We start from the raw sequence: 27,414 nt of genomic DNA on the forward strand, positions 1-27,414 counted from the left end.
GGATTGCCTCGACCCATGTGCAGGACCTTGCACTTGGCCTTGTTGAACTTCATGAGGTTCTCACAGGCCCATCTCTCCAGCCTGTCAAGGTCCCTCTGGGTGGCATCCCTTCCCTCCAGCGTGTCCACAACACCACACAGCTTGGTGTCATCTGCAAACTTGCTGAGGGTGCACTCGATCCCACTGTCCATGTCTCCAACAAAGATGTTAAATAGCACTGGCCCCAGTACTGACCCCTGAGGAACACCACTCACCACTGGCTTCCACTTGAACATTGAACCATTGGCCACAAGTCTTTGAGTGTGACCATCCAGCCAATTCCTGGTCCACCAAGTGGTCCATCCATCAAATCCATGTCTTTCCAGTTTGGAGACAAGGATGTCGTGTGAGACAGTTGTCAAATGCTTTGGACAAGTCCAGGTAGATGATATCAGTTGCTCTTCCCTTATCTGAGGGCTGGAGCACCTCTGCTATGAAGACAGGCTGAGAGAGTTGGGATTATTCAGCCTGGAGAAGAGAAGGCTCCAGGGAGACCTTCCAGCAGCCTTCCAGTACCTAAAGGGGCTACAAGAAAGCTGGAGAGGGACTTTTGACATGGGTGTGTGTGGGAATAATAAATTTATTGTTTCACAGTAATTTTAATGGTAGAGGATGGATGAGAATGAAAGCTGAGTGCCACAAACAGGATAGCGCTGATGTGTGTGTGGTTTGAATCTTCTTTTGGGTTTCTCTGTTGCCATTCAAGTAAGATATGTTTAAAGCAGGGTAATAGGTAGTTTTTTAAGTATGAGGGAGAACATAAAACAAAAATAATGGCTATAGAGGCTGTATTAAAGGTAAGGATCATAATTTCTCTTATAAATGAGAGATCAGAAGTAGAGTGGGCATTGGCCACAACCTCTGTATATGTGCAGGAAAGCAGTTTAATGATAGGGAAGAAAGGAATGGCCTGGTTTGTGAATGTTATTTTTGTGTTAGTGTTCTGAGTGGGTATGAGAGTGGTTAAATTCCAGGTGTCAATATAAGACAGTAGGTATTACAGAAATTTAAGGAGTGATACAGATGGTGCTGGAATTTCAGCGAAGTAGTAGATAGAAAAGTCTATATGTTAAGTAACCGGGAAAAGCTGTGAGATTTAGATGTTGTCTGGAAGTACAGATCTAGACAGATTCAAATCAACTGACAAAAGTGCTTTTTATCCACTGCATTTCCCCCTTTACTGTAAAGGCTGTGATAAATCCAAAAATAGTGTATTAAAGCTGCTTTCTCAGGAGTCTCTGTATAGAGTTCGTGGTAAAGGCAGGAAGAGTTCAAGCTGCTGCATTTGTATATTATCTGGGTACTGAATCAGTATCTTGCCTTAACTCATGCTTTTTATTTTTTTTTTCTTTCAGATTTTCTATTTTGTACATACGTTGTTTTGTATATACTGTATATGATGACTTCAGTGGGCAGTGAACGTACTCGGGGCACTCGGGACAAAACACAAATTTCAACCACACAGCCAACACAACCACAGAAACAAATAGTACAGGTATGTGCTACTGTATAATCTTTGAGTTGAAAGTGAGCATGTGATGATATGCATTTCTTCCCTAAGTCAGTAAAAACTGAGAGAAGATGGGGAAAATCATGGTCTCTTTTGGAAGAGTATGTTTGATATTTCCCTTTAATTGCTCAGTAATCCAGCACAGCGTTAAGTTGTTCCTGTATTCTTGTCTCTAAAGTAGCTTTGTGTTCTTCAGCAACATTTTCTGTTAGTGAGCAATTCTGTGTCAGGATTTCTGTCCTGTGACCTCAGTGTTCCCAGATCTCAGCTCTTCCATACTCCAAGCCTCAAGATGCTAGAAGATTTCTGGTTGATAGAAGAATTTGAGTGGGTGGGAAAAGCTTTGTTAGATGCATGCTGTCTTCTACAGCATGATTCAGTATATTTGCAAATCACAAAATCCAAAACTTCTTGCGCATTGTCTTCACAAAGTGAAACAAAGATGGTTGTCCACCAGCAGACTAAAATTATTTTGAGTATCTGCAAGATTGAAATTAAGCTCTTACCCCATTGTCTTGATTCTCAGCAGTGGAGTAGTTAAGTTGTGTGCTTGTCTGGGTTACAGAGAGTACAAAATGTCTCTGCTCCTGGCAACTCATTCTCTTGTCAGGTACTTCTCAAAATTGGACTCAAGAATTGCTTCAGCTCTCTGCTGGCAGAGAGTGCATCAATCTAGAGGTGCTCCCCTGGGAAATTGTGTCTTATTATTTTCTAGACTGATCTTTAACATGGAGGGGCTCCTGTTCTGTTTTGTACAGTGTTAATCATGTGAGCTCAAGCCCTTATCTCCTTGCATTACAGCACTTTGCATAGTGGTGATTCATGCTAATATGTGGATTTAGAAAGCGACTTTCAGCAGATGAAGTTGAATTTATTTTTGTTTTATAACAAGTAAGGCTGCGGGAATATAGTGAGCAGTGTTGCTCACCAGCCCAGGCTGTGGCTCCAAGGATGTGGTTGCATCTCCCACAGCCAGGAGGAAATGGCCCGCCTTTTGTAGGCAGGGCCTAAACCTTAATTAGGAAATCAATCAATTCAACCCAACTGGGCAATCTGGGCAATAGCCACAGTTGCAATAGCCATAGAGCAGGTTGATGGAAGTGGTGGTTTCTCCTTTTTTAACACTTGCAAGACAGCAGTGGAGTACTCTGCCCGGTTTTGGGTTCCCTGGCACAAGACAGATGGGACCAAGTCCAGAGCAGAGCTGCGAAGATGGTTGAGACTGGAGCACAAGATGAATGAGTGGTGGCTGAGGTAACTGCATTTGTTCAGCCCTAAGAAGGCAAGGCAAGAGTCATATCTTCTATTCAGATACCTCATGAAAGGGTATAGAAAAGGTGAAGCCAGACTCTTCTCAGAGAGACAATGGCACAAGTTGGAACACTGGAAATTCCAGCTGTTAAAAGGAAAAAAATTGTTCACCATGAACATGGTCATGGATTAGAAAGGTTGTAGGATCTGTCTGGCCTCAAGCAGCTCCTCTGATGGAACATGCTCTCAGTGGGAGGTTGCACTGAGCATCACTGAAGGACCTTTCCAACCTATGTGATTGATTTTAAGCATTAGGTCTTACTGACCTTTTTTTCTGCATTTTTGCACTTATTCTTCTACTTCCCTTATAGATACTGGTTTCATCAATTCAGTTGAAAAGATGGTTATTTAATATTACAGCAATTATGTTTTAGTGCACCATATTTTTTTTTATTGTTTAGATATCAGATAGACCTTCCTCCTTAGGTTTTACAGATAAACAGAAACATGTGGGATTTTACTGTTCAATTTCCACTGATTAATTTTTCTGAATGTAGAATAATGCTGCTTTCTTAAATGGAGATTTCATTGTTGTAATATCACATTGCTCATCATTTAAGTTATCTAGGAAAATTACATCACTATTTTTTGCATTGCTTCTGGATAGTAAATATACCATTTTATTTTAAAATCTGGGCCTATTACTGTCACTTAATTTTGTTTTGCACACTTCTGTTTTCTGGTAGTTTGAAGTTGTTAGTTAAAAATTTCCTTCACTCTGTTATGCTGCAAAGATAATATATCTTGTAAGATTGAGTGAAGTTTTAGTTGTCTTAAGATGCTACTATTTTCTTAGTCACAATTAAAACTTAATTATACTCTTTTATAGGATACTACAATGTTACTTGTAACAATGATGTCTTAAAAATAAAGAACAGTCAGTCGCTGGGGAAAAAAACCAAAACTTTTTGTGACAATGATTTGATGTTTGTATAGTAAACACATCTTGTGGGTTTTTGTTGTTATTTTCTTCTGAGTCTTCAATTTCATCTGAGTGTAATCCACTGGCATAAATATTAGTGATATTGCACCTACTTGTGTTTCTAAGCTCTCTCCTTACATAGGAAAAATGAAGATACTGTCGCACATTTGATATTGTTATAAAATTGATATATTTTTGTCTTCTAACATGGACTTGAAAAAAGTTGGTTTATGGAAAAAAATGAATCTTAATGGTTTCCTGTTTCTGGTCAAATATGCTGTCATGTCTCTACAGAAATTACATTGTCCGAATACTTTTACTCTGGATATCTTTAAAGGAAATCTCTTCACTAGCTTAAAAATGCAGTGGGCCTGAGGAGGCTGAAGTCAGAGTGAGAAGATGGATCAAGGCTTAATTCCTGAAACCGGCAGACCTTTTGTTTTTGCTCTCTGCTGAGCTCTCAGCAGGCACCAAAAGTGAGCTCCTTTGCACAGAGCACTGCACTGACTGGGAGGCTTTCATGGAGGGTGGAACAAGGGCTGGTGTGGGGAATTCCAGAGCAGGCTCTTCTCTGTGTTACTGACTGATGTGTTGTCCTGGTTTCGCTGGGATAGAATCGGTTTTCTGTTCAGAAAAGCTACATTTCTAAAATAAGCTGCATTTTTAAGAAGAGTGCAGCACCCGATTAGGTGAGAACAAAGTTGATGAGACACTTTGGTTTAGTCTGTAGCCAGCCATGGTATGCAGGTATCCATAGTGATCAAGGACTTTGCAACTCGCTTTTGCTAACGACCCAGATGCCCAAGAACCTGGGGGGAGTGTGGCCAGGGCGACTGACACCTGAATTGGTGTCGCGGTTTTTTTGGACTGAGGGTCGAGACAAGAACCGAGAGGGAGCACCCACCAACCATGGTCTCGGGCAAAACATGACTCAGGCTTACTTCTTAAAACGAAATAATTTATTAACAGTTACAAGAGACACAAGGGAACAAGAAAACCGGTTACTTGAGAGGAGAAAGAGAAAACAAGGCCCGATCTTAAAACAACACCTCCCCACCCCTTATTTTCCTTTCGTTCCTGGCTCTGCCTTCCCCCCAGCGGCGCAGGGAGACAGGGAATGGGGGAGTACAGGTCAGTTCATCCATGTTGTTCACTGCCGCTCCTTTCTTAAAGGAGGAGGAGTCTTTACACCATTTTTCCCTTGCTTCGGTGGATCCCCTACTCACAAAGAAAAAAGTCCCCAAACTTTTCCAAAGTAAGTCCTGCCCGCAGGATTGCAATCCTCCCCATGGATCGCACCAGTTCGGGCTTTACCAGTCTCGGCCTCTTAGGGAGCTGCTGCCACTCGCGTCGGCGTGGGTCGTCCCACGGTCTCCAGATGCCTCCACGACCTCGTCGTGCATTCCATGCCCCATTATCAACAGTACCTGGTCGCGCATCCCCTGCTCCACGACCTCTTCTGGGCTCAGGCATCTCCTTCCTGACGTGGGTTTCTCCACGGGCCACGAGTGGGTCGCTGCTCTGCCGAGTACACCCTGGCTGCAGGGGGGCCGCCTGCCATCTCACACCGATTTGCAAGGGAAGCCTCAGCTCCAGCACACCTCCTCCTGCTCCATCTTGGCTGACCCGGTCGTTGTGGTTGTCTTCTCTTAGATATTAATCCTCTCTGGGGGAGCTCGGCCCGGCGGGCACCCCGGGAGTGGGGCGCTTACCGAGTCCCCCATGTGGCTCCCCGGCGCCATCTTGAGCACATGGCGCCGGCCCGGGCCCGAGCGGCCGCTCGGCCGGGAGCCGGGAGCGAGGGCAGCGCCCTCCTGCTCTCTCCTCGCTCCTGAGCAAAAAGCCCTTTCCCGCCCCTTTGTCTCAACTTAAATAGGGCAATTCGCAGAGGCGCCGCCTTGGCTCAACCTCCCCCGGGGGGGGGATGGGACTCAGATCTGGTGGCACAGGGAGCAAATCCCCTCCCCTGCCACCACAACACCCCCCCACATCAAACTATCACAATTGGCAAATGGATATTCCGTTCCATGTAACGTCATGCTCACTATAAATTGGAAAGTTTGCTGGAGACAGCCTCTCTCTTCCTTGATGGTTGCTGTCCCTGGAGGGTCTTGCTCGTTGTTCTGCTGCCAAGGCCTACTCTCTCTCTTCTGGGATTGCGGTTTTTGGGATATTGCTGGCTGGGAACGGGCTGGACATTGGTCAAGGGGTGGTGAGCAATTGCACTGTACATTGCTTGTCTATATGTATTATTATTGTTATTATTTTTCTTTTTATTTTATTTCAGTTATTAAATAGTTCTTATCTCAACCCATGGGTCTTTCTTCCTTTTCCTGATTCCCCTTCTTGAGTGGGGAGGGGTCGTTGGGTAACAGAACAGCTGGCTAGTGTTTAGCCCTGGATACAGGCTAAGCGTAGACATGTATGAAGCTGTCAGCATGACACTTTGAAAACATGAAGTAGTGCAGAGTACTTAACTCTGTTACAAACACTGATTGTCTTGGGACTGCCTCTGAGCACAGCAAATGTCACTTCCTTCAAGGAACTGGGATAGCTGCAAGTAACTTCCCAGCAAATAAGCAGCTGTTGGTGTATGGTGGAGTAATTTTTAGACTCCTCTCAAGATTTACACTTGGCGATCTTATGGTAAACTCCAAAAGTGAAGCAGTTTGAGGTTGATTAAGTCTGAACTCATGAGGCACAGGATTTTATGTGGGTATCCTGTGAAGTGAGACTTCAACAAAAGGTGAGATTCAGCAAGCTGTCCAGGATGAATCCTTTCTGTCAAGAATTTCAGTGGATGAGGTGATCCCCTTCTCAATGAAGAAGTCTTCTGCAGTGCACCAACTTGCATTTCGGGTCCTGGCTCTCTTCAGTATCAGTCTTCTCTCTAGCATGAGACAGTAGCCTCTTCTGTTTGAACAGAAATCAAATTAGGTCCAGGATCATGTAGCATACAGTTATATTTGGTATTTTCATGGGAGTGCAGTTGAAGTAGAAGGCAAATGCTGTGCTATGAAGAGTGGCCTGTATAATGAGACGTTAGTGTTCTTGAGTTGCTTTCTCTCTGGGGCAGCCATAGCCTGATTGGATTTATGGCACTTTACTGCATCCATCCATTTTAGTCTTTCAGCTTTTGGAGAAGTTGCCAGCATGGATTTATTGTCCAGAAACGTTACAGAAGCACCAAATATTTCATGAATAGCAAGATCCTTTAGGAGTTTTCAGAGACCAGTATTTGATTATAAAGAAAATAAGTGCAGCTGTTCATGGGCAAAATCTTGAGGCGTGACTCAGTCTCTTTTTAAGTGCTCATAAAACTACAGAGTCAAGTTGTTGTTGGGAGAGTTGTGAAAGGTGATATGAGCCGGAATCATCAGAGATGTGGTTAATTTAGAAATACCATTGCTGGTTTGTTATGATAAAACTCTTAACTCTGGAGTGGTAGATAATAAAAGTAATAACGTTAAAGCATAGGCTTCTGTGGTAAATTCTATTTTATTATATGATTGCCTTGTCTATGTGGTGACCTTTAATTGTGGTTCAAACGCATTAGAACATGTTGAAATTGCTTTTGTCCCAGCTAACTTTTAAAGTATAAAATGGACATAGAGGAGATGTTAATCCATTCCCCATAGCACCTCTGTGATTGTTGTGTATGTTCTTTTTGAGAATCTGGAGGAAAAAAAATTGCAGTGATGTTAGGAGACACTTTTAAAAAATATATTGTGACCTTTTGTGTACTTTATTGGATGTTTGTGTTTTTCAGGCAACAGCAGAACAGATTCGCCTTGCTCAGATGATCTATGATAAGAACGACACAGATTTTGAAGATAAAGCGAAGCAAGTATGTTTCTTATGGTACAGAGTCTTTATGCCCTGCAATAGGGTGCTCCAAAGCGGTCTTACGTTTTGGAGCTAGAGCATCTGTTTCTGATTTAGATGAAACCTTTTTCAGAAGGATGTAAGTTTAACTAGGAAAAGGTGCTCTTATTGCACTGTAAAGTCTGTTTACAAGAAACTGTGTGGTAATATATCTCTGACTGTATAGTTACACTGGTGTATTTTCCTTTGTAGACAAGCCTTTAAGCCAAAACTCATCTGTGCTGATGTCTCTTCCAGACTGTATCTCTAGTATGGTCCTGATGCTTAATGATAGTCAGAATAAAGCTGACTGTCCACAGATTGTCCACATGTCCATGCACATGGGAAAAATATCACCTGCGTAAACTGAGTTTGCTAATATCTTGTCTGTTTTTCAAGAAAAGTAAAAATCTAATCATAGCTTAAAGGTGAGTTGAAGTGTTGTTAGAAAAAATAAAAATCTGACCTCCCAAATCTATGTATGCATTAAAATGATAGAATTACACTGTGAAAATGAGATCTTCCACCAGTTCCTCTACCATGCTGAGTTTTGGGTGTAGATGCTTGAGCTTCTATTACCAAATTATAGCCGAGACCATTAATTCAAGCAGTACTGAGAATCTGGGTCCCTCTTCTGCTGTGGGTATTGGTGATTTTGTCCTAGTGAACGCATCACAACTCAGAAAGAACCTAGGAGTACACCCAGAAGAAGAGAAGAATTAGCGTGAATGCATTAATGCAGCAGAGGAGTAGATTTCTTGATTTCTTTTCCTTTGTAAAACCTCCTTTGAAGCATTAAGTGCTTTTTGTTGTTCTTGTTATAAACTTGTTCTATTGCTGTGCCAGAAGTGGTCTTGTACTTCTTGAAGCTGAAGGACCCTCATATTTTGCATTGTGCATATATATTTCTAGCTCATGTAGCTTTTTTTCTTTGGGTGAAGTTGCTGGATGTCCCATGACAGACTATGATTATTTCCATCCCACACTCCTTAGGATGTGCACTGCAGGTCTATGGAACATAATTCAGTACTAGGTCTCCTTAAGTAGCCATCACTTGTGCCTTTTGTGTGGCCTTATGCTGAAATGGATCGAGGGAGCTGATCTGGCTGAAAAATAACCTTTTTCTTAGTCTTAATGTTTTTCCAGATGGATCTGCTCTCTGCCATGGCTTACCTTGTGTCTGTTCTTACACAGTGGGATAGAGGGGGGGGATGTTTGGTGGGGAGGGAGAGAGGATAATACTGGAGCTATCTTGGTCTTTTGCACCTTTACCCTCATATACTGCTGTCTCTGGGGTGACAGCATTTGCTGCAAGCATAAAGTTAAAGGGAGGGGGGGGAAATGTGAAAGAATGTTTTCTTGATTACCATTTAATATGTGTTTTATCCTGTCTCTTGTCTGAATCCCAAGCAGATCCGTAAAATGCAGATACCTTTATTTAGGATTTTAGTTTGCTCTGACACAGTAGCTATGCACTTTATTAGAATCTGTGGTGGTACTCTTATTTTCTTATGATGATAATTTGGATATTTTAACATATCTGACTCTTACTGCCAGCTTATGGAAGTGACGGGGAAAAACCAGGATGAGTGTATAGTGGCACTACATGATTGTAATGGGGATGTGAACAGAGCAATCAACATACTGCTGGAAGGAAGTTCAGATACGGTAAGGTTTTACTTTCATATTAAACCACTCTTTCTGTTTGTGCCTTTCTACTTCTAAGAAGTGATTGAGGAAAGTCATATTTTGGAAGCTTTTGATTTCCATGTCTCCATTCAAAGTCTTTTGAAGGGAATGGAGACTGGGGTAATTTCTCTATGGCATGCATACCTTAGAGTAGGTTGAACCTTGAAAACGTTGTGGGTGTTCAGCTGGTCTCTTGCAGAGTCCTCTGGCTTTCATTTACATGCAGCAATTTTAACTCTGCAGCAGAACTTGGTGCTCTGTCAGACATGTGTCTGTTTTTTGCTGCAATGTTTGTAGTTACTCTGTAGCACCTCCACAACCCTGAGACCTGAGTCTAAGCGTTTGCCACAAAGGGCAATCTTTGTAAACCTAAAGGGCAGGCAGATGTTTTAAGTTGTACAACTTCTGTAGGTATGCATTGCCAGTATTGAGGTTGGAGGAGGTTTCCACATCTGAAAGTTGCCTTGACAATGCTACTAATGGCAGAAGAGGATATAGCAAGTAGTTGCTCCTTTCACTATGTTACTAATTTGCATGACTTTATTGAAAAACAGAAAGAGGAGACTAAACAATGTGTATATAACAACAAATAATGTCACTTACAATGTTGCACAGAGCAATTTTTTTTTAATCCCAAGAGATATCAGGAAAATATGTCTTGCTGCAGTTGAAGTTTTTGCTGGAGGGACTTCTTACAGTTTATCCAAGGCAGTAAATTAGATTCCATCTCCTCTAAATTGGGAAAGAAACCTGGACTTCCTTTTTTAATGTTCAGTATTTCTGGTAATTTGTCAGGATGTGTAGTCTGGCTTATTGTTTGTTAATGAGGAAACATCCTCCACACACCCTAAATCTAGGACACATACCATTCTGAATGAGAGGACTTTCTTTTCTATCCCCTTTTCATTTATAAGAGTTGAGGTCATCTAAAACACAGAAGTATATAATACTGAGAAAGCTGGTAAGTTGAGAGTAGAAGAGAGCATCTCACCTTGATTAAATCTGTCTTGGTAATGTGCTGGTTTTGTGTTCTCTTGTACTTCTTGTATTTGTCGTTTTCTAGTTGAAAATAGTTTTCTGGTTGATAGAGAATGTTAAATGCTTTCTTACTTGTCGTGGTTTTAGGCTGATCCAGCAACTAAAACTCACACAGTCTCTCCTTCTCCAGTAAAGTAGAGAGGAGAGAAAAAAAAAACAAAGGGACTGAGGGTTGAGACAAGAACAGAGGGAACACCCACCAACCATGGTCCTGGGCAAAACAGACAGGGCTTTCTCAAAGCAAAACAGTTTATTAATGATTACTTAGAAGGACAAAGGGAAACAAAAACCGATTACTTGAGAGGACAGAAAGAAACAAAACCAGATCTTAAAACCGACACCTTCCCTCCCCTCCCTTTCCTTTTCCTCCCGGCTTTACCTCCTCCCCCCAGCAGCACAGGGGGCAGGGACTGGGGGAGTGCAGGTCAGTTCATTCCGTGCTGTTACTGCTGCCTCTTTCTTAAAGGAGAAGGAGTCCTTACACCCTTTTCCCCTGCTCCAGTGGATCCCCTACCCACGAGGAAAAATCCACAAACTTCTCCAGCGTGAGTCCAGCCCACTGGAAACAACCCTTCCCCACAGATTGCTCCGGTGTGGGCTTTACCACAGTCTCGGGTACTTAGGGAGCTGTAGCCACTCGCTCCGGCGTGGGTCGTCACGCAGACTCCAGATGCCTCTCTGCCTTGTCGTGCACCCCAACACGACCATTCTCAGGCTCAGGCATCTTCTCCCCACGGGCTGCGAGTGGGTCTCTGCTCCACCGAGGCCGTCCTGGTTTGCAGGGGGGCCGCCTGCTATCTCACCATCAGCCGCAGGGGAAACTCGGCTCCGGCACCTCCTCCCGCTCCATCCTCACTGACCTGGTGTCGATGCGGCTGTTTCTCTCAGATCTCAGTCCTCTCCAGGTGAACTCAGCCCAGTGGGCACCCCGGGAGTGGGGTGCCCTCGAGTTCCCCAGCCGGCTCCACCGCCGCCATTCTCCGTGGGCGGCACCAGCCCGACGCAGGCAGCTGCCCAGCCGGGAGCCAGGGAGCGGGGGCAGTGCCCTCCTCCCTTCTCTGCTCGATCCTGGGTGAAGCACCTTTTCCGGTTCCCTTGTCCTGACTTAAATAGGGCAATTCGCAGAGGCGCCCTATTGGCTCAACCCCGAGGGGGATGGCAGTCTGATCTGGTGGCCAGAACTAAGCCTAACCCGGTTCCAAAACCGGGGAGGTCGCAGGGACCAAAACCCCTCTCCTGCCACCAGAACCACCCCCCCCTCCACATCAAACCATGACATTACTTTAGCAGATTATTATAAGTGATCATGACATGGAAGAAGTTTTCTGAACTCATTTATCAATTAGAAGCAATATATCCATATGTTCTGCTCTTTTGACAAGTCCCTCTGAACCCACTACTCTCCGTAGACAAAATGCAACTCAGAAACAAATACAGAGAACTTAAAGGGCTCAAGGAGGAAGGAGTATTAATTAGAAGAGGTCCTCATCAGAGCATGAAGAAATTTATTTTTCTTTATGGAAGTTTGTGGGCCTCCAACTCGAAGGGTTTGTTTTAAGGTCATTATACTCCAGAACAGTTTAACCATGGGTTTGATGTAAAGTTGGAAGCAGAGGCAGTACTAGTTCTGAATGCAGATTCCCAAATCTCTTTTTCTAGTTTCATTCTGCTTTGATGCACTAGGTTTTTTTACCTTATTTGGAAGAAGATGTGTCTATCCAATTTGAGGAATTAGAAGAGCAAGGAGTGATAGCTAGAACGTCTATTTATAATTTCTTTGGTACTCTGCCAGTTTTATCTTTTTTTTTAATGCTGTGATCTTTAAGGATTTATGCTGTATGACTTCTAGTCTTTATGAAGACTTTTCATTTGCAACAGTTGTGACAGTCTGGCTTTGGATAGACAGAGACTTGTGGGTGAGAGTAGAGAAGGGCATATTTCTTTGCCCAAGACTTATATTCATTTAACTTCCTACAGGTGTAAGATCCATTTTATTCCTGAACCTTTTTTACTTCCTAAACCTTTGAAAATAGAACAAAGGGAACCTTTCAGATTATTCTTCTTTCCATCTAAGACCAGGCCAGCAAGAAAGCTTCTGTTACAATAGTTACTACTATTTATGTAGTGCTTCGCTGGTCAAGGGGCTGGAAAATAAAACTTATGGGGAGCGGCTGAGGGAGTTGGGGCTGTTTAGCCTGGAGAAGAGGAGGCTGAGGGGAGACCTGATTACGGCCTACAAATACTTGAGAAGGGATGGTGGGGAGGTGGGGGAAGGACTCTTTACATTAGTGATGGGTGATAGAACAAGAGGAAATGGGTATAAGCTTAGTCAGGGGAGATTCAGGTTGGATGTTAGGAAGTATTTCTTCTCTGAAAGGGTTGTCAGCCACTGGAATAGGCTGCCCAGGGAGGTGGTTGAGTCCCCATCCCTGGATGTGTTTAAGAATAGGGTGGATGAGCTACTTAGCGATATGGTTTAATGGTGATTAGGGACAGTTGGACTCGATGATCTCTAAGGTCTTTTCCAACCTAGAAATCTATGAAATGAAATCTATGAAATATTTTCAAAGGTCAAGCCCACAACTGTCATTTGGGTTGCCTCAGGCATCCTCAGCTGAAATTGTAATCAGTTAGCTCCCTTACAAAAACAGGCAGCTTTGATAGTCTGTGATGGATTCCCATGCCCAGAGGTAGCACCATCCTCTCATGCCCAGCTTCTTAAGGCTTTCCTCAAAATTATATTGTGGGAAAGCATGGATCTGATGATTTCATAGTTGTCCTTTTACTGATCCTTCCCAAGTCATGTAAAACGTTACTAAGGAGAGGCTACTTCCTCTTAAGCTTTGCAGGATCATCCAGTTTTGGATATTTCTTAAAATGGTCTAAGATCTTTTGATACCATGCCCATCAGTGAAATAGTGCATTCTGAACTATATAGACTTGGTTCTTCATTTGTCAGTGTAGTTGTGTGTGGTGTTAGTTTCTTTTTTTCTCCTGTGAAGTCTCTAAAGCTCTAGGAGTCTTTTAGTGTGTAACATGGTTTCACAGGCTATGGCAGGTGAAGCTGTATGATAGTTACTGGAAGAAAGAGTTTTCTGTTGCACAAATAACATGGTGTTGCTCAAACATGTAGTTTTGTACTTCAAATCCATGCTATCTGCACTTCACCTAAGTTGGCTTATGGCAGTGTAGTCTTTTATACTGGAGATGAAATAGAAAAGTGCGGCGGCTTAATGCACGGACTCCGTAGATGTGATCCCAGAGACCTTTATTTACAGTTACAAGCAGTTTTTATAGACTATTCTTCCAGCCACGATGTGTCCACGCGCCCGTTGCTTAGTTATCATTGGTTACAACCAGTAGTGCACGCGCCTGTTTTAGCTTTGCTATTGGCTATGCCTAAAAAAGCATTCTTTTCTATCTGCTAAGCTGAATGTCAGCTTCTCACACTCCCCATGCCAGCTGCTCACACTCCCTTTTCCTTTTTATCAGCATTCGTCCTCTTTATCGGTGTTTCCAACTTCGTCACGAACACAGGCTTAAATCATCAAGGTCAAACCCCAACTGTAACCGTGTGTATGATTCCACAGAAAAGTGATTTCAACCTTCTTTCTCACCTATACCATGTCAAAAGATGAGAGAGTAACCATTCTCTTAGTATTTATTCTCTCAAAGGAGACACTGAAACATTGAGTTAATACTCGTAAGCTGCTTTGTAACCTGCTTTCTTAATAGCATTAGTTTTTCTCAATTCTAGATAGCTTGGACTAGCCAGTCATTGCCTACCTCATGAGGGCTTCTGAGTTGCTGTTGTCTGAATTAAGAAGAGATAGGACAGGACCTAAAAGTACTGATAGCCAACCTTTTTTGTTTGATGCAGGTGCCTGTCAGAGGTCATGACTTTACGTAGTGCTTCACAGTTGATGGCACCTTATTTGCATATGCAAATTTCCCACTTGTCCTGGGTTTGACTGGGATAGAGTCAACTTTTCACGGGAAAGCTGGGAGGGGGCACAGCTCGGGCAGCTGACCCAAACCAACCAGGGAGGGCTATTTGATACCATATGACGTCATGCTCAGAATATATATTTATATATTAGAGCTCGCCGGGGAGGGGCATCACATCACCTATCGGGAGTGGGCTGGGTTCTGGGTTCTGCATGGTGAACAATTGTACTGCTTGTTTTGTATCGTTCTTTTATTAATATTATTATGGTTATTATCCCTTCTCGTTGTTTTTTTTTTTTTTGTACTGTCCTGTTAAACTGTCCTTATCCCAACCCACAATTTTTACCTTTTTCTTCCGATTTTCTCCTCCCATCACACCGAGGGGGAGGAGTGAGCAAGTGGCAGCCTGGTTGCTTAGCTACCGGCTGGGCTAAATCATGACACCACTTAAATACCTTATCTAGACTATAAGCTCCTAGAGATGGGGATGTAGGTTTATAAACCTATCTTCCATCTTAATGGTTTGCAAATAATACCTTTCTTCTTTGTTTTGCAACAATGGCTCAATAGACTAATCATGCAATTGCATAATATATGAGTAGTTGTGCTATTCGTAGCAACTGTTTTAGTCATTTTATTTTCAACTCCTACAGATACTCCTATGGAGCTGATACAACTCCTGAATTTATTTTAAAGATGGAGTTTAATATTAAAGCTGAAGCCTGATGTTTGGACCTTGATCCCTTGTCTTGTTTAGGCATAGTTTTTCCTGTGTTTTGCTGTGTATGACGAGCTGTAGTTGCTAAGATTGGATGGTCTGGCTTATCATGGCCCCAGTTTTCCCAAGTTTGTTGTTTTACCATTCTGTCTCTTGGTGCTTGAACTCTAGTAGGTCTGGATAATGGGTGTGTTCCCTGCCACATACTACTTCTCAGCAGTCTCTTGTTCAGTGATGCTTATAAGTCTTCCTTGAAGTGGTAAAAGTCCATTATAGCCATATTTGGGATTCTGTGATTCCATAAGAAAATTTCTAAAACTTGTTTCTTTCTCATCTCTTCCTCAAAAATACAGCCTGTGTTTCCATTTGTACCAGTGTAGTTTGCAAGGTATTACATATATGATGTTATGCAAATATCTGTTTTTTTTTTCCCCAGGAACTGGAGGGATGTGAGGTAGAAGTATGCATTGAGAGCTATCTCTTCCTTTTTGACTTTTGTATCTAATTCTGTTCTACCCAAATAGACTTCTTGGGAGACTGTAGGGGGAAAGAAGAAAAGCCTTGGAAAGGAAAGTTCAGAAAACAAAGAGAACAGAGAAAAACGAGGGGACAGAGAAGTGAGTCGTGGATGGGGAAGTTCCAACAGACGGGGAAGAGGCGGCAGCCGTGGCCGAGAGTGTATGTATAGGGGTTCATTTTTAAAGATTCAGACACCTTTCTTGCAGCTGAAACTGGCTGAGTTGAGAGTGAATGCTTAATATAGTAAAGTCTGTCCGAGTTATAGCTCAGTGCTGAAGGGATCATAACTTGCTTGTGTGACAGGTATGCTTGATCTGTCTACGTGACTTGGTTTTGAGATGGTCTGTGCTTGTTCAGAGACGCTCAACTTAAATTTCTGTCCTGTTTTGATTAATTGATCTTGTAAAAATTGCTTTTCTTTATGTAAGTTTTAAAATTGAGTCTTTGTAAGACTGCTTGAGAGCAAGTATGTTGCTGCACAGCTGATACACTTTTTTGTTTCTTTTAATGAAAAAATTATCCAACTTTGACTCCATCTCCTTTTATGAGTGGGAGAACCTGAAGATGTTCTCATTTTCTCATAAGGGGAATTAAAAGACTGGGATCATTATTAATCTCTAGTATGTATTACTCTCATAAGCCAACCAAAGGTGAGTTTCTACAACAGAGAAAATTCTTTGTGAGTTGAAACATTTAAAAATTTGCTAAAGTTTGTACAGGTGCAATAATACATTGTACAAAAGCAAACTGATGTTTCCAATTTAAGTAGCATCAGATTAGATCACTATTGGATACATGTTGCTTTTTTCTCTAAGTACAGCAGTATCAAAGCTGTATACATTGCCTGTAGGGGCCATATACAACACTGATAGATGAGCAGAGAAACCAAAATGAAAAAAAATGTTTAGCTTTTCACTTAAAAGCAGGAAAAATGTTTACAATATTAGCCAACTCTTCTAATTCATTATTGGAATATATTCAAATATTGTGCCATTGAAGACATTATGAGTCTTTGTAGAATAGAGTAACATCAAGATAGGAAAAAATATTAATAAAATTTGCAGCTATGCTTAGAACAAATTGAAATTGGATCCATCAAAATGAAAGTGAGGGACGAAACTTTTGCCAGAGCCAGATACTGCTTGTCTCTTTTTGTAAACCGGAATTAGAGATTTTTCAGATGGTTACCAAATCTTGATATTCTCTTCCCAGTCCAAGCATTAATGATTTTGTTGCTGCCATTAGGAATAGTTGTGCAGTACAAAATCTCAGCAGCGTTTTAAGTGGCCAGTCTTCTTTTTTTTCCCTTCAAGGAGCCAGAGTACTCTTTCAGAGTACCTCCTCAAGAGTTTTCCACAAAATAGTTAAGTAGCAGTGCCTTTCTAATGCCTCACCTTCACCCAGTCGTCATCCCTCTGATTTAAATACAGAGGAGAGTTCTTTTAAGTTTCCCTGGTTGTACAGGGATGTGGTATGGACAGACAGGAGAAGAGTTGGTGTTCTTGGTTATCCCTTATCCTTTCACTGTTGCCACCCAGTGTATTATCAAGGAAGCATAGTATGAGGCAGCTTTATTTCCTACCTCATTAAAGAGGTGAGGCCATAATGAATTTAATAGTGTAGGCTGCAAAACACTGCACTTCCCCACACCACAACCCCAGAAGCATGTCTGCTGAGGTGACCAGCCCACTTTAAAATCTTGCCTTTTCTTTTGGGGTTCAGGTTAAGCAGATGGCTATGTTGTCTCATGTATGAGTCTCTAAAGCTTCTTTTAAGCTGTCCTCTCTTCCACAGTTAGAGCTGAAGAGAATGGAGTGGACAACAATCAAGGAGACAGGCCTTCAGACCGTGGGAAACGTGGCCGTGGGAGAGGTGAGATGATGGCATTGGTGTGAGACTGACACTGATTTCATGTCCTGAGATGGAACTCTTATTTCTTTAAACACATCTTTTTCAGCATTTGTTATCCTTTTATCCCATAAGCACTTCAGCCACCTTTAATTTAGATACATCCCCTTCTCTTACCCCTTGTCATGTCTTAGTCTCAGAACAAGTTAAAAGAATTGACACAAGTCATCTTTATGGTAATTTCCTATGTAGCAGGCTGGTGTGCTCTGACTGTGGAGAGCTGCTTTCCCAGATCGACTCATGCCAACCTCCTGTGAGTGGGAGTGCACTGGGCATCCTCAGGATGTACCTTGGTAGCAAGAGAGTACAAGATTCCATCTGTAGGGCTCTGAGAGGGATTTGATGTGGACTTGTTGATTTTTGATTTTTTTTTTTTTTGAGTCAGACATTACTTATTAAGTACATTAGCTCTGCACTTTTATCAATTTAACTAGGAGTCTGAGACTGTGCATGGAACTTCAGGAACAACATGATTTCTTTCTAGCAATTTCTAAAATTGTTAGAAGTCCTTATTGCTGTTTTTAACCAGTAGTTTATTGTGCCCATGCTGGTACGTCATCTTACATATGCCTTGCCTGCTAAAACTTCATTTTCTATTTAATATGCTGTGGTTATTCTTTCAGACTTTTGCACTTGGGAGGCTGGTGAGATGTACCTCCTCTTCTCAAATCTGTTCGTACTTTCATGCTAGCTATTCTAGCTAATTTCTCTGTACTTAATGTCCACCTCACTCAAAAATATTTCTACTTGACTGTTTCTGTGATTCACAGCTCCCAATTGGTCTTATAACTGAGCTTGTCAAAAAACTGTTGATCTCTTTTCTGTGCATCATTAGTAAATTATGTTTAATGCTGTATTGATAGCTGTAGGAAGTAAATTTATTACATAGATGGCCCCTACAGTGTCCCCAAGTAAACTTGTTTAGCTGGTTCTATGCTTAAAAAAAAATTACTGGGCAGAAAGATAATCCAGAGTGCACTGACTTCTATGGACCCTGTTATGCCATGGATGAGCTTCCCAGATTGGGGGTTTTAGGTGGGCGAAGGAGAGAAGAGCAGTAGAATAGGGTAGGCTGAGCAAGGAGGCTCAGAGGCCGAGTTACAATCAGTTGAGTACAGCAGGGTCTGAGTCACTGTTGTTTATGGCAGAGCAAAGAGCACAGCTCCACATGTGGGCTTGGTGAAGAGGGATGGCGATTGCTGGATTGCAGCTGTTGTTACCTCTTTCCTAACCTCTGTCTGTCCTCTCTCCAACCAATTGTGAAAAGAGAGCAAAGAGGGGAAAATGTAGAGATAGCAGGCCTGCCCTAGTGTCAGACATCAGTTCTTCTGTGTTGCTGGATGGGAATCCTTCCTCTGCAGGTTTCTATGGTTCCTCTGTAGCTAGCGGTTGTCATCTTGTATAGGATATGGGTAAACTCTTTCATCAAAATATGGGTAAAGCTATTCTGCTATTTTGATGCTTCTAAGAAGTCCTTGAAAATGTAGGCAGTAGACATTTTAGAGGTCCAGAAATGTCTTTTAAAACTTGGACAGTGAACTAGGGCAAGGGGAAGAACCAGTGGGGAGGGGAGGGAAAGGAAAGTCATTAAAATAGGAACTTCCTAAACTGGTTTTACCATGTCCTGGAGCTACTGCTCCTATTCAGTTTAAGTGGTCTCCTGAAAATAAGGGGTAATTTTGATCCAAATTCAAACAGCCTATCATGGGTAATTCTGATGTTTGGACAACCTGTGTATTGGTGACTTAGGATTATAACTTGTGCTCTGGTAAACTTGTTGCTTGGTGACTTATAATTACCACATAATTTTTTTGTTAAAATAAACATCAGTTTGTTCTCAGTCTGCAGCTCTTGACCTCCTCCTGTTCTTGTAATACAAAACAATATTCATAGTCTTCCTCAAAAACCAACAAACTGGAAAGGGAAAAAGAAAAATCTATGCAGAAATATGCTGCATGTAAGAAATAGTTTCTAACAGCTTATGTAGACGTGTGCTTTATGGATGGTTAAGTAATACAAAAATTTTCATGCCTTGTTGCCACTATGCAACATGCAAAAATAAAGCCATTCACTGTATCAAGCAGCTTGTAAACTGAGGCTGGTAACCAAAATTGGAGGCAACAAATATTTTGTTGTTGTTAAAACAGAAATGGATATTCTCATGGATGATAACAAGGAAGTTGTTCGAGTAATTCGAATTGGGTAATTTTCATATCAGTAACTATGATTAAGGAGGAAGCAGAAGGAATGTGCGATTGCAGGTTGGTGAAAGCACGGGAGGGTAGGGGTGGACAGGTGAACTGAGTCAGAGAAGGAAACAAATGGAGTATTTAAACTTTCTCCTCACAGACAAGGAGTGACAGGGAATTTCTTGAGAGAAGATCAGGGTACATAGGGAGACTGGGATTCTTAGAGCATCTTAGGCAAGAGTGAGAAATTAGCGACAAAATTTTGAACAATGTCTAATGATTTGACAATAGTAGTCTCATGTAGGACGAGTTTTTAGGTAAGTAATTTTCTTGGCATTTGGAGCTACTTCACTAGATACAGAAAAGATAGCAAAGAATTGCAAATCCTACTGAAACACGTAGTATTAGATGAACTGTGGCTTACTTGTGTGTGTTAGGTATGCTGGGTTTGTTGCCAGAGTGGCCTAAACCATGACATAGGGAAACAAATTCTCCTGTGAGGAAATTTGGGAAGTAAATGATATTTAACTTTAACTATGGTAGTTTTCTTCTTCAACCATAGTGTTTTCTAATGTGACAGACTAGCAATTGACAGCTCCTCTGCTGTTGCTGTTAAATGGTGTTTTCTCTCCTAGGGTTTGGACGTGGCAGAGGGAGAGGAGCGGGGAGGTTTTCAGCCCAAGGCATGGGGTAAGAAACACGCAGAGCACAGATTTTGGCAAGGATGAAACTCAGTGGCAATATTAATCGACAATATTAATGTTGCCACTGTATGTATTAATATTGCTGTATGCTTGATAAACCAATATGGATGCAAAAATTTAAAGATCTGTTAGATGATTAATGGATTATTTTTGTCTTAAACCAGTGTTTCTAACTAGACACACTTATGCAAACCTAATGGAAGTTCGTTCAATGTCAATATCTCAAACTTGGAGAACCCATTTGTACCTATCAGTAGCAGTCACATAGTGCCTAGGAGGCTGAAAGTTCTGTGTGGTGCGTATAGTCCTAGGTCAATTTAAAAAAAGATTTGTTTCAGTGTAATGTAGAACATGCAAGTTCTATATAAAACCAGAAAGACTGGTGATTATAAACTTTCTCCTGGTTTTGAATTTTCATGCTTTAGCTGTTTGGACATACATGGACCCTAAAATAGAATCAAAAGAAGTTATTCAGCAGCTCTAAAGTTTCTTCTCTGTTTTATTGGAATAACTTGCTTCAGAGAAGCGTAGCCTCCACTGCTTTTACTCAGTGCTTACCTTTAATGACATTTCATGTAATATCAGTGATGTCATGATGAACAGAAGGCTCATTCTACTTCTCTAGTAATCCTTCATGTTCATACTTCTAGATGATAAACTGAAAAGAGATTTTTCTTTGCTAATCTTTTTTCACCTTTTAGGCTGCATCTATGTGTTTTGGCATTGGTGTCAGGAGTGCATTCTGAAATAATCTTACCAGTGTTCCGACTCCTGTCCTGCACAGGTCTGGTGCTCTGAAAGGATATGATACTGGTTTCTCATCAGTCAGCCACCTGCTGAGAAACTATCAGCTGAGAGGGCCTTATCATTGCGCATATAAACTAATGCTTTATAAGACTGAGAGGAGTAGGTATGCTGTTAACTGTTTTTTCAGGATCTGTTGTTTTAGTTCAGTTTCTCTACAGTAATTTTTTTTCAGTCTCCTCACTTTTTTCTCCTCTTACTTCTTTTCTCCCTTTTTTTTAATCTGTGTCAGCTCATAGAGGAAAAATTTCTTAAGAAACCAAAACTATCAAGATAAATTATGTGGAAATCGAAATATTAAATCTAATACAACTTCAGCTCAAAATGATGACACTTGTGTTCATTGAATGACCCATGTGTTCTCTTCCATTTCTTAACTTTTAAAACTCTAGGACATTTAACCCCGCAGACTATACGGAGTCTTCTGCCACTGATGGCTTTGGGATGAAATCAGAGATTTGGGAGACTGGTCAGAATGATGCAGATGATGGAACTGGTAAGATGCTTCAAGAAGTGGAAGGATTGGAATGAAGACCTGTAGCAGCTTGCAGTTAAAATAACCATTCTGTTAGTGCTCAGTTAACTTCTGAAAATGTGAATACATCTCACACGACACAGATATTAGTTCATTTTTATAGCTTAACTGCTGCTAATGTGCAGAGAACGTACTATAGCCTGAGTGACTCTGGTTATAATGAAGGGAAGGCAATTTGTAATTTTTTTGTTTAAGTACTAACAGTATCTTGAGAGACAAAGGGATTTGAAGAGTTATTGGAAGAACCTTGTATGTGAAGTACTGCTTAGATACCTTAAGTACTGCTTAAAAGCTTACCTAATGTAGTTAAGAAGTGTAAGTCCTACTAAAAGTGATTGATCTACAGGCATTGGGTGGGCAGTAGAGTGTGAATATCTAAGAAGAAGAAAAAGAAAAGAAAAACCATTTACAAATATGAATCCACTCAGTGACACTGGGATGGCTTTGGCAGCCCCACCTGTACAGTGCAGAAACGTAAGGATGTGAGTCTCTGGGATGAAGGAGAGTTCCAAGATCTGCCACCTTTGAAGAGAAGAATTATTAACTAAAGCACGAGTAGGCACTCAAATGGAAGCCAAATGAGCAGTCTGCCTGTACGAAGATAGAGGCAGCTCTGTGTTTCTGTACGAAGTTTCAAGTGTGAAGTACGCACTCCTGGCTAAAGACAAGAGACAGACATAGTTTGGAAAGGAAACACTTAACAGTGGTCTTGTGATTCAGAAATGAAGAATGTGACCTGCTTGTCTGTGTTTGGGAAAACAGGATACCTTGCTGCTTCTCGTATTCTGTGACAGGAGATAAAGACAAAGGAAACCCTGTGTCAGGATGGAGAAATTCATGTACGTTATCGTCCGTGCTTGGGAACCACTGAATGATAGGAGAGATTTTTTTTTTTTTTTTTTAAACCCCAGCAAAGGGCAACTTTTCTGATCTCTTCATTGCTGAAGCCTACTCAGATGATTTTTTCATCAACCTCTGTGTCAAGGGTAGAAGGAAAAGACTGATACTGGAGGCCAGGGTGTGCTTTGTTGAGCTCTGCTGTGAGCCCCTTGAGATGCAGCTTTCTAAACTTCATACAAGCCATTTTCCACTTAACCAGAGAAGACAATAACAGGATCAGAGTTTAGGAGGGCTTATTAGGCAGCTGTCTTGTCACTCTGAGTGCCTTCTAGTCCAGTGTGGGAGAGTGGCACTGAGTATATTAATGGTTATTGAAACGGAGCTCTTTCACCAAGTTATGCCATTTTCCCATGGAATTACTTTTGAAATTACTTGGTGCTATAGCAGCAAACAGAAATGCACCTTTTACTTTCACTCATGTTATTTTTTCAAATAAGTTTATCAAATAATGAGCTAGAAGGACACCTAATGACTTGAAAACTTACTACTCAAAAAGGAAATTCTGGAGGCACAGGAGCGAGCTGACCTGTGTGCCGGAAGTCGAGCCGCCGGGGTAGAAAACCAGCTTGGATGACAAAGGAGATTTGGGAACATCTCAAAAGAAAAAGGGATGTCTATAAGTCTTGGAAGAATGGGCAGGCATCCAGGAATCAATACAGGGAGGAAGTTAGGACATGTAGGGAGATAATCAGGGGGGCAAAAGCCCAATTGGAACTTAGACTAGCCAGCTCCGTAAGGGACAACAAAAAGTCTTTCTATAAATACATTAATAACAAAAGGAGGGCTAAAGATCACCTCCAGCCCCTACTGGACTCAGGGGGTACGTTAGTCACTAGGGATGAAGACAAGGCTGAGGTCCTTAATGCCTTCTTTGCCTCAGTCTTTAATAATAAGGTCAGCAGTTCCCAGGTGAGCTGGCCTATGGTGTCTGAGAGCAGGGAGGGAGAGCAGATCGAAGCTCCTGTGATCCCAGAGGAACGGGTCAAGGATCTGCTCCTTCGGCTGGATGCCCACAAGTCTATGGGGCCTGATGGTATCCACCCGAGAGTCCTGAGAGAGCTGGCGGATGTCATTGCCAAACCCCTGTCCATTATCTTTGGGCAGTCTTGGCTCACTGGGGAAGTTCCGCTGGACTGGAGGCTGGCGGATGTTACCCCCATTTACAAAAAAGGGCGGAAGGAGGATCCGGGGAACTACAGGCCTGTCAGTCTGACCTCGGTGACGGGCAAAGTCATGGAACAGGTTATCTTGAGTGCTATTAATGAGCACATACAGGCTAACCGGGTGATCAGGCCCAGTCAACATGGGTTTATGAAAGGCAGGTCTTGCCAATCAAACCTGATCACCTTCTATGACCGGGTGACCCGCCTGGTTGACGAGGGAAGGGCTGTGGATGTAGTTTTCCTGGACCTCAGTAAAGCCTTTGATACAGTTTCTCATAGTGTTCTGGTGGAGAAACTGGTAACTGCTGGCCTGGATAGGCACACCCTCCTTTGGGTTAAAAACTGGCTGGATGGCCGGGCCCAAAGAGTGGTGGTAAATGGGGCTAAATCCGGCTGGAGGCCGGTCACCAGTGGGGTTCCCCAGGGCTCAGTGCTGGGTCCAGTTCTGTTTAACATCTTTATCAATGACCTGGATGAGGGGATTGAATGTACCCTCAGTAAATTTGCGGACGACACCAAGCTGGGAGGCTGTGTCGATCTGCTCGAGGGTAGGGAGGCCCTTCAGAGGGATTGGAACAGACTGGATCGTTGGGCTGAGGCCAATGGCATGAGCTTTAATAAGGCCAAGTGCAGAGTCCTTCACTTGGGGTATAAAAACCCCAAGCATCGCTATAGGCTCGGGGAGGAGTGGCTGGAGAGCTGCCTGGCGGAGAAGGACCTGGGGGTGTTGGTTGACTACCGGCTTGATATGAGCCAGCAGTGTGCCCAGGTGGCCAAAAAGGCCAATGGGATACTGGCGTGTATCAAGAATAGTGTGACCAGCAGGAGCAGGGAAGTGATCCTGCCCCTGTACTCGGCACTGGTGAGGCCGCACCTGGAATATTGTGTCCAGTTTTGGGCCCCTCGCTTTAAGAGAGATATTGAGCTCCTGGAGCGAGTCCAAAGAAGGGCGACTAAACTGGTCAAGGGGCTGGAAAATAAAACTTATGGGGAGCGGCTGAGGGAGTTGGGGCTGTTTAGCCTGGAGAAGAGGAGGCTGAGGGGAGACCTGATTACAGCCTACAAATGCTTGAGAAAAGATGGTGGGGAGGTGGGGGAAGGGCTCTTTACATTAGTGATGGGTGATAGAACAAGAGGAAATGGGTATAAGCTTAGTCAGGGGAGATTCAGGTTGGATGTTAGGAAGTATTTCTTCTCTGAAAGGGTTGTCAGCCACTGGAATAAGCTGCCCAGGGAGGTGGTTGAGTCCCCATCCCTGGATGTGTTTAAGAAAAGGGTGGATGATCTACTTAGCGATATGGTTTAATGGGGATTAGGGACAGTTGGACTCGATGATCTCTAAGGTCTTTTCCAACCTAGAAATCTATGAATCTATGAAAATTCCCCTAGGAATACTGATACTGTTGTTTGCTATATGGTAGCAGAGGGCAAGGTATGTTGTCACAAGTATTGCAGAAGCAATAAGGTTAACTAACTAACTAAAGAAGATCTACAAGAAAGGGCATGAGGAGACTGGACCAGAGGTACAAAATTCACTGATTAGTTATTAATGAATGCAACTGTAAGACTGGCTTATAAACGACTTTGACTTGTGTTCCCCTTCCCAAGTGAGCTCGAATGTTTTGTGACCCTCCCTGCTAGCTCTGAGTAGCCTTCATGTGCCTCCCCTATGGCAACCTCTGTTCCTTCTTGTAGGCATCTCCTCAGTCTTCAGTAATGGAAGAATTCTACCTAGGAATAAGAATAGCTTGGTGTGGCTAAACAGATCCCCATAAGAGTACAAATGTGTCTACGTGAGGGGTTTGCTGCTGAGCGAACAGATTAGTGGAAATTCAGAGTGTACTAGTTGACATGTGGAACTTCTTTTTGGATGCTAAGTGCATTTTTGCTGTTAGGCTGTGCACATGTCCCGGAGAACTGCACTGAACTTCAGTAACGCAACTTAAGACATGTATGGAAAGTTGGGAAGCATGGTATGGAGAAGGGGGTGTGAGAAGGCATTTGGAAATTTTCCCTGACCTCCTCAGATTAATGGTTCTTAGGGGTATGAATTGAGTGGGTGTCAATGTGGGGAGTTCCTGCAAAATCATTTGGTTGGTGGAAATTTAAAGTAAACTAGTTAAGTGTGAATGTTCTTTTTGGGTGCTAAGTACCTTTTTGCTGCTAATCTTAATTTACTTTCAGTGCAAATGGAAAAGGCACCATGACTGACAAAACAAAAATGTCTCTCTTTATATATGACTATAGGAAGAGTGTTTTATTTTACAGTGTTTCTTCTTTAGACAAGCTGTAGGAATGTCAGAAGTAGATCTCTGAGCTAAAAAGAAGAGATCTCTTAAAAAAGAGTAGGCTTTAAAATGGAATCATTTTGTTTTGTCCAAATGGGAAGCACTTTCAACCTTGTGATGGAAAGCATCTTGAGGGTTATTAGAGGAGGCTGCAGCTAGGATAGTAGTTTTAAAGCAGAAGAGAGTGTGCTGGGAAGGAAGATGGAAGCAGGGGTAGGGGGAAGGAGCAGCAGACAAGGTGTGGGGCTGGAAGCAGGTTGTACAAAGTTGAGCTGTTGATTTGACTTGCTAATCACAGATATTAGTTTTCATTTGTATTTTTTTTTTCCTTAATTTACAGTGCTGTTATATTAGTTAAAAATCAACAGTCCTAGTAATAAATAAGTTACCGATGTGGAGTTACTAAAGATGTGAATGAGGGAGATGTATCTGCATGGAAATCCATAAAGCCTGCAGTGGGCTAGTGAAGGATGTCAGATAAGAGTATACATAGAGGAAGGGCAGGATGGAAATCCTCTTTATTCCTCATTACCCAGTCCCGTTTCTTTTTTCATCTTAAAAAAAAAAAACAACAACCAAAACCCAAAAAAAACCCAAACAGAAAACCAACCAACCAAAAAAAAAATCCCACACCAAAACAAAACAAAAAAAAACCCCACAACACAAAATTAGCTCATACTAGCTACTTGGAAAATTAGTGTCTTTCATCTGTAGTTACATTAAAAAGGAGATAACTGGGCAACTACCTGGAGAAACAAAACCAGTTTTGCACATCAAAATGTTTTCTGAAGATATCATGCAAATATAAATTCTCTGTGGAGTTCTGAGTATTTGCTAAGTATTCCTCTTTAAGCCAGTGCTGGGAAAGGATCAACATCAATATTTTCAATTAAAAAGAAATACACTATTTGTTTCCAAAATGTAGTTGCCCCCATATGTGCTCTGAAAGTGCTCTAGAACCTGTCCTGAATTGTTGCAGATGTCAGAGGAATCGCAGTAGCCTGAATGAAAGATGTTTCTAGGTGCACCATCATGTAATCCTATAGAAAAGCTAACTAATTCTGTGGAGGCAAAATTTAGTGTTGTTGGTTGAAATAAAAAAGAGAGTAAAGGGTGAATCTTTAATGGTTCATAACATTTCAGTGTAATTGTATTCCAAATAATTCAGCATCAGTTTTCCTGCATCCTAATTTTTATAGAAGTAATGTAAAGGCAAAGAGAAGGGACAGGTGGGAGGAAACAAAACGACCAATCCTCATTCAAAAGGGAATAAACTTGAACAGTGTGATTGATGTTTTTTTTACAGGCATGCTGAGTGTTTAGTCTCTTACCTTTTTTGTAATGTACAAGTCAGTGGGAGATCCT

The 27,414-nt window shown here is 42.1% G+C and overlaps 1 protein-coding gene across 9 annotated transcripts in view; it reads left to right on the plus strand.

The window, feature by feature from the left end:
• The window catches only part of LOC147526251 (ubiquitin-associated protein 2-like), a 120,239-nt gene that overhangs the window by 20,721 nt on the left and 72,104 nt on the right, over positions 1-27,414 (plus strand). For 4 of the 9 annotated variants that reach the window (XR_015222962.1, XM_086630254.1, XM_086630255.1 and 1 more), the window contains exons 2-8: positions 1,395-1,534; positions 7,552-7,629; positions 9,204-9,314; positions 15,564-15,717; positions 17,353-17,430; positions 20,291-20,345; positions 21,556-21,659. Coding sequence is in view for 8 of the 9 variants with exons in the window: in XM_086630254.1 (XP_086486380.1) it covers positions 1,436-1,534; positions 7,552-7,629; positions 9,204-9,314; positions 15,564-15,717; positions 17,353-17,430; positions 20,291-20,345; positions 21,556-21,659 (679 nt within the window). In the remaining variant the exon portion in view is untranslated. Of the gene's footprint in view, positions 1-1,394; positions 1,535-7,551; positions 7,630-8,034; positions 8,075-9,203; positions 9,315-15,563; positions 15,718-17,352; positions 17,431-19,964; positions 19,973-20,290; positions 20,346-21,555; positions 21,660-27,414 lie in introns of those variants that run through there. The other 5 variants (XM_086630259.1, XM_086630257.1, XM_086630258.1 and 2 more) reach the window with 5 other exon arrangements.

The sequence above is a fragment of the Tauraco erythrolophus genome, chromosome W (assembly GCF_009769465.1).
Source record: "Tauraco erythrolophus isolate bTauEry1 chromosome W, bTauEry1.pri, whole genome shotgun sequence".
In the NCBI taxonomy this organism is placed as follows: domain Eukaryota; kingdom Metazoa; phylum Chordata; class Aves; order Musophagiformes; family Musophagidae; genus Tauraco; species Tauraco erythrolophus.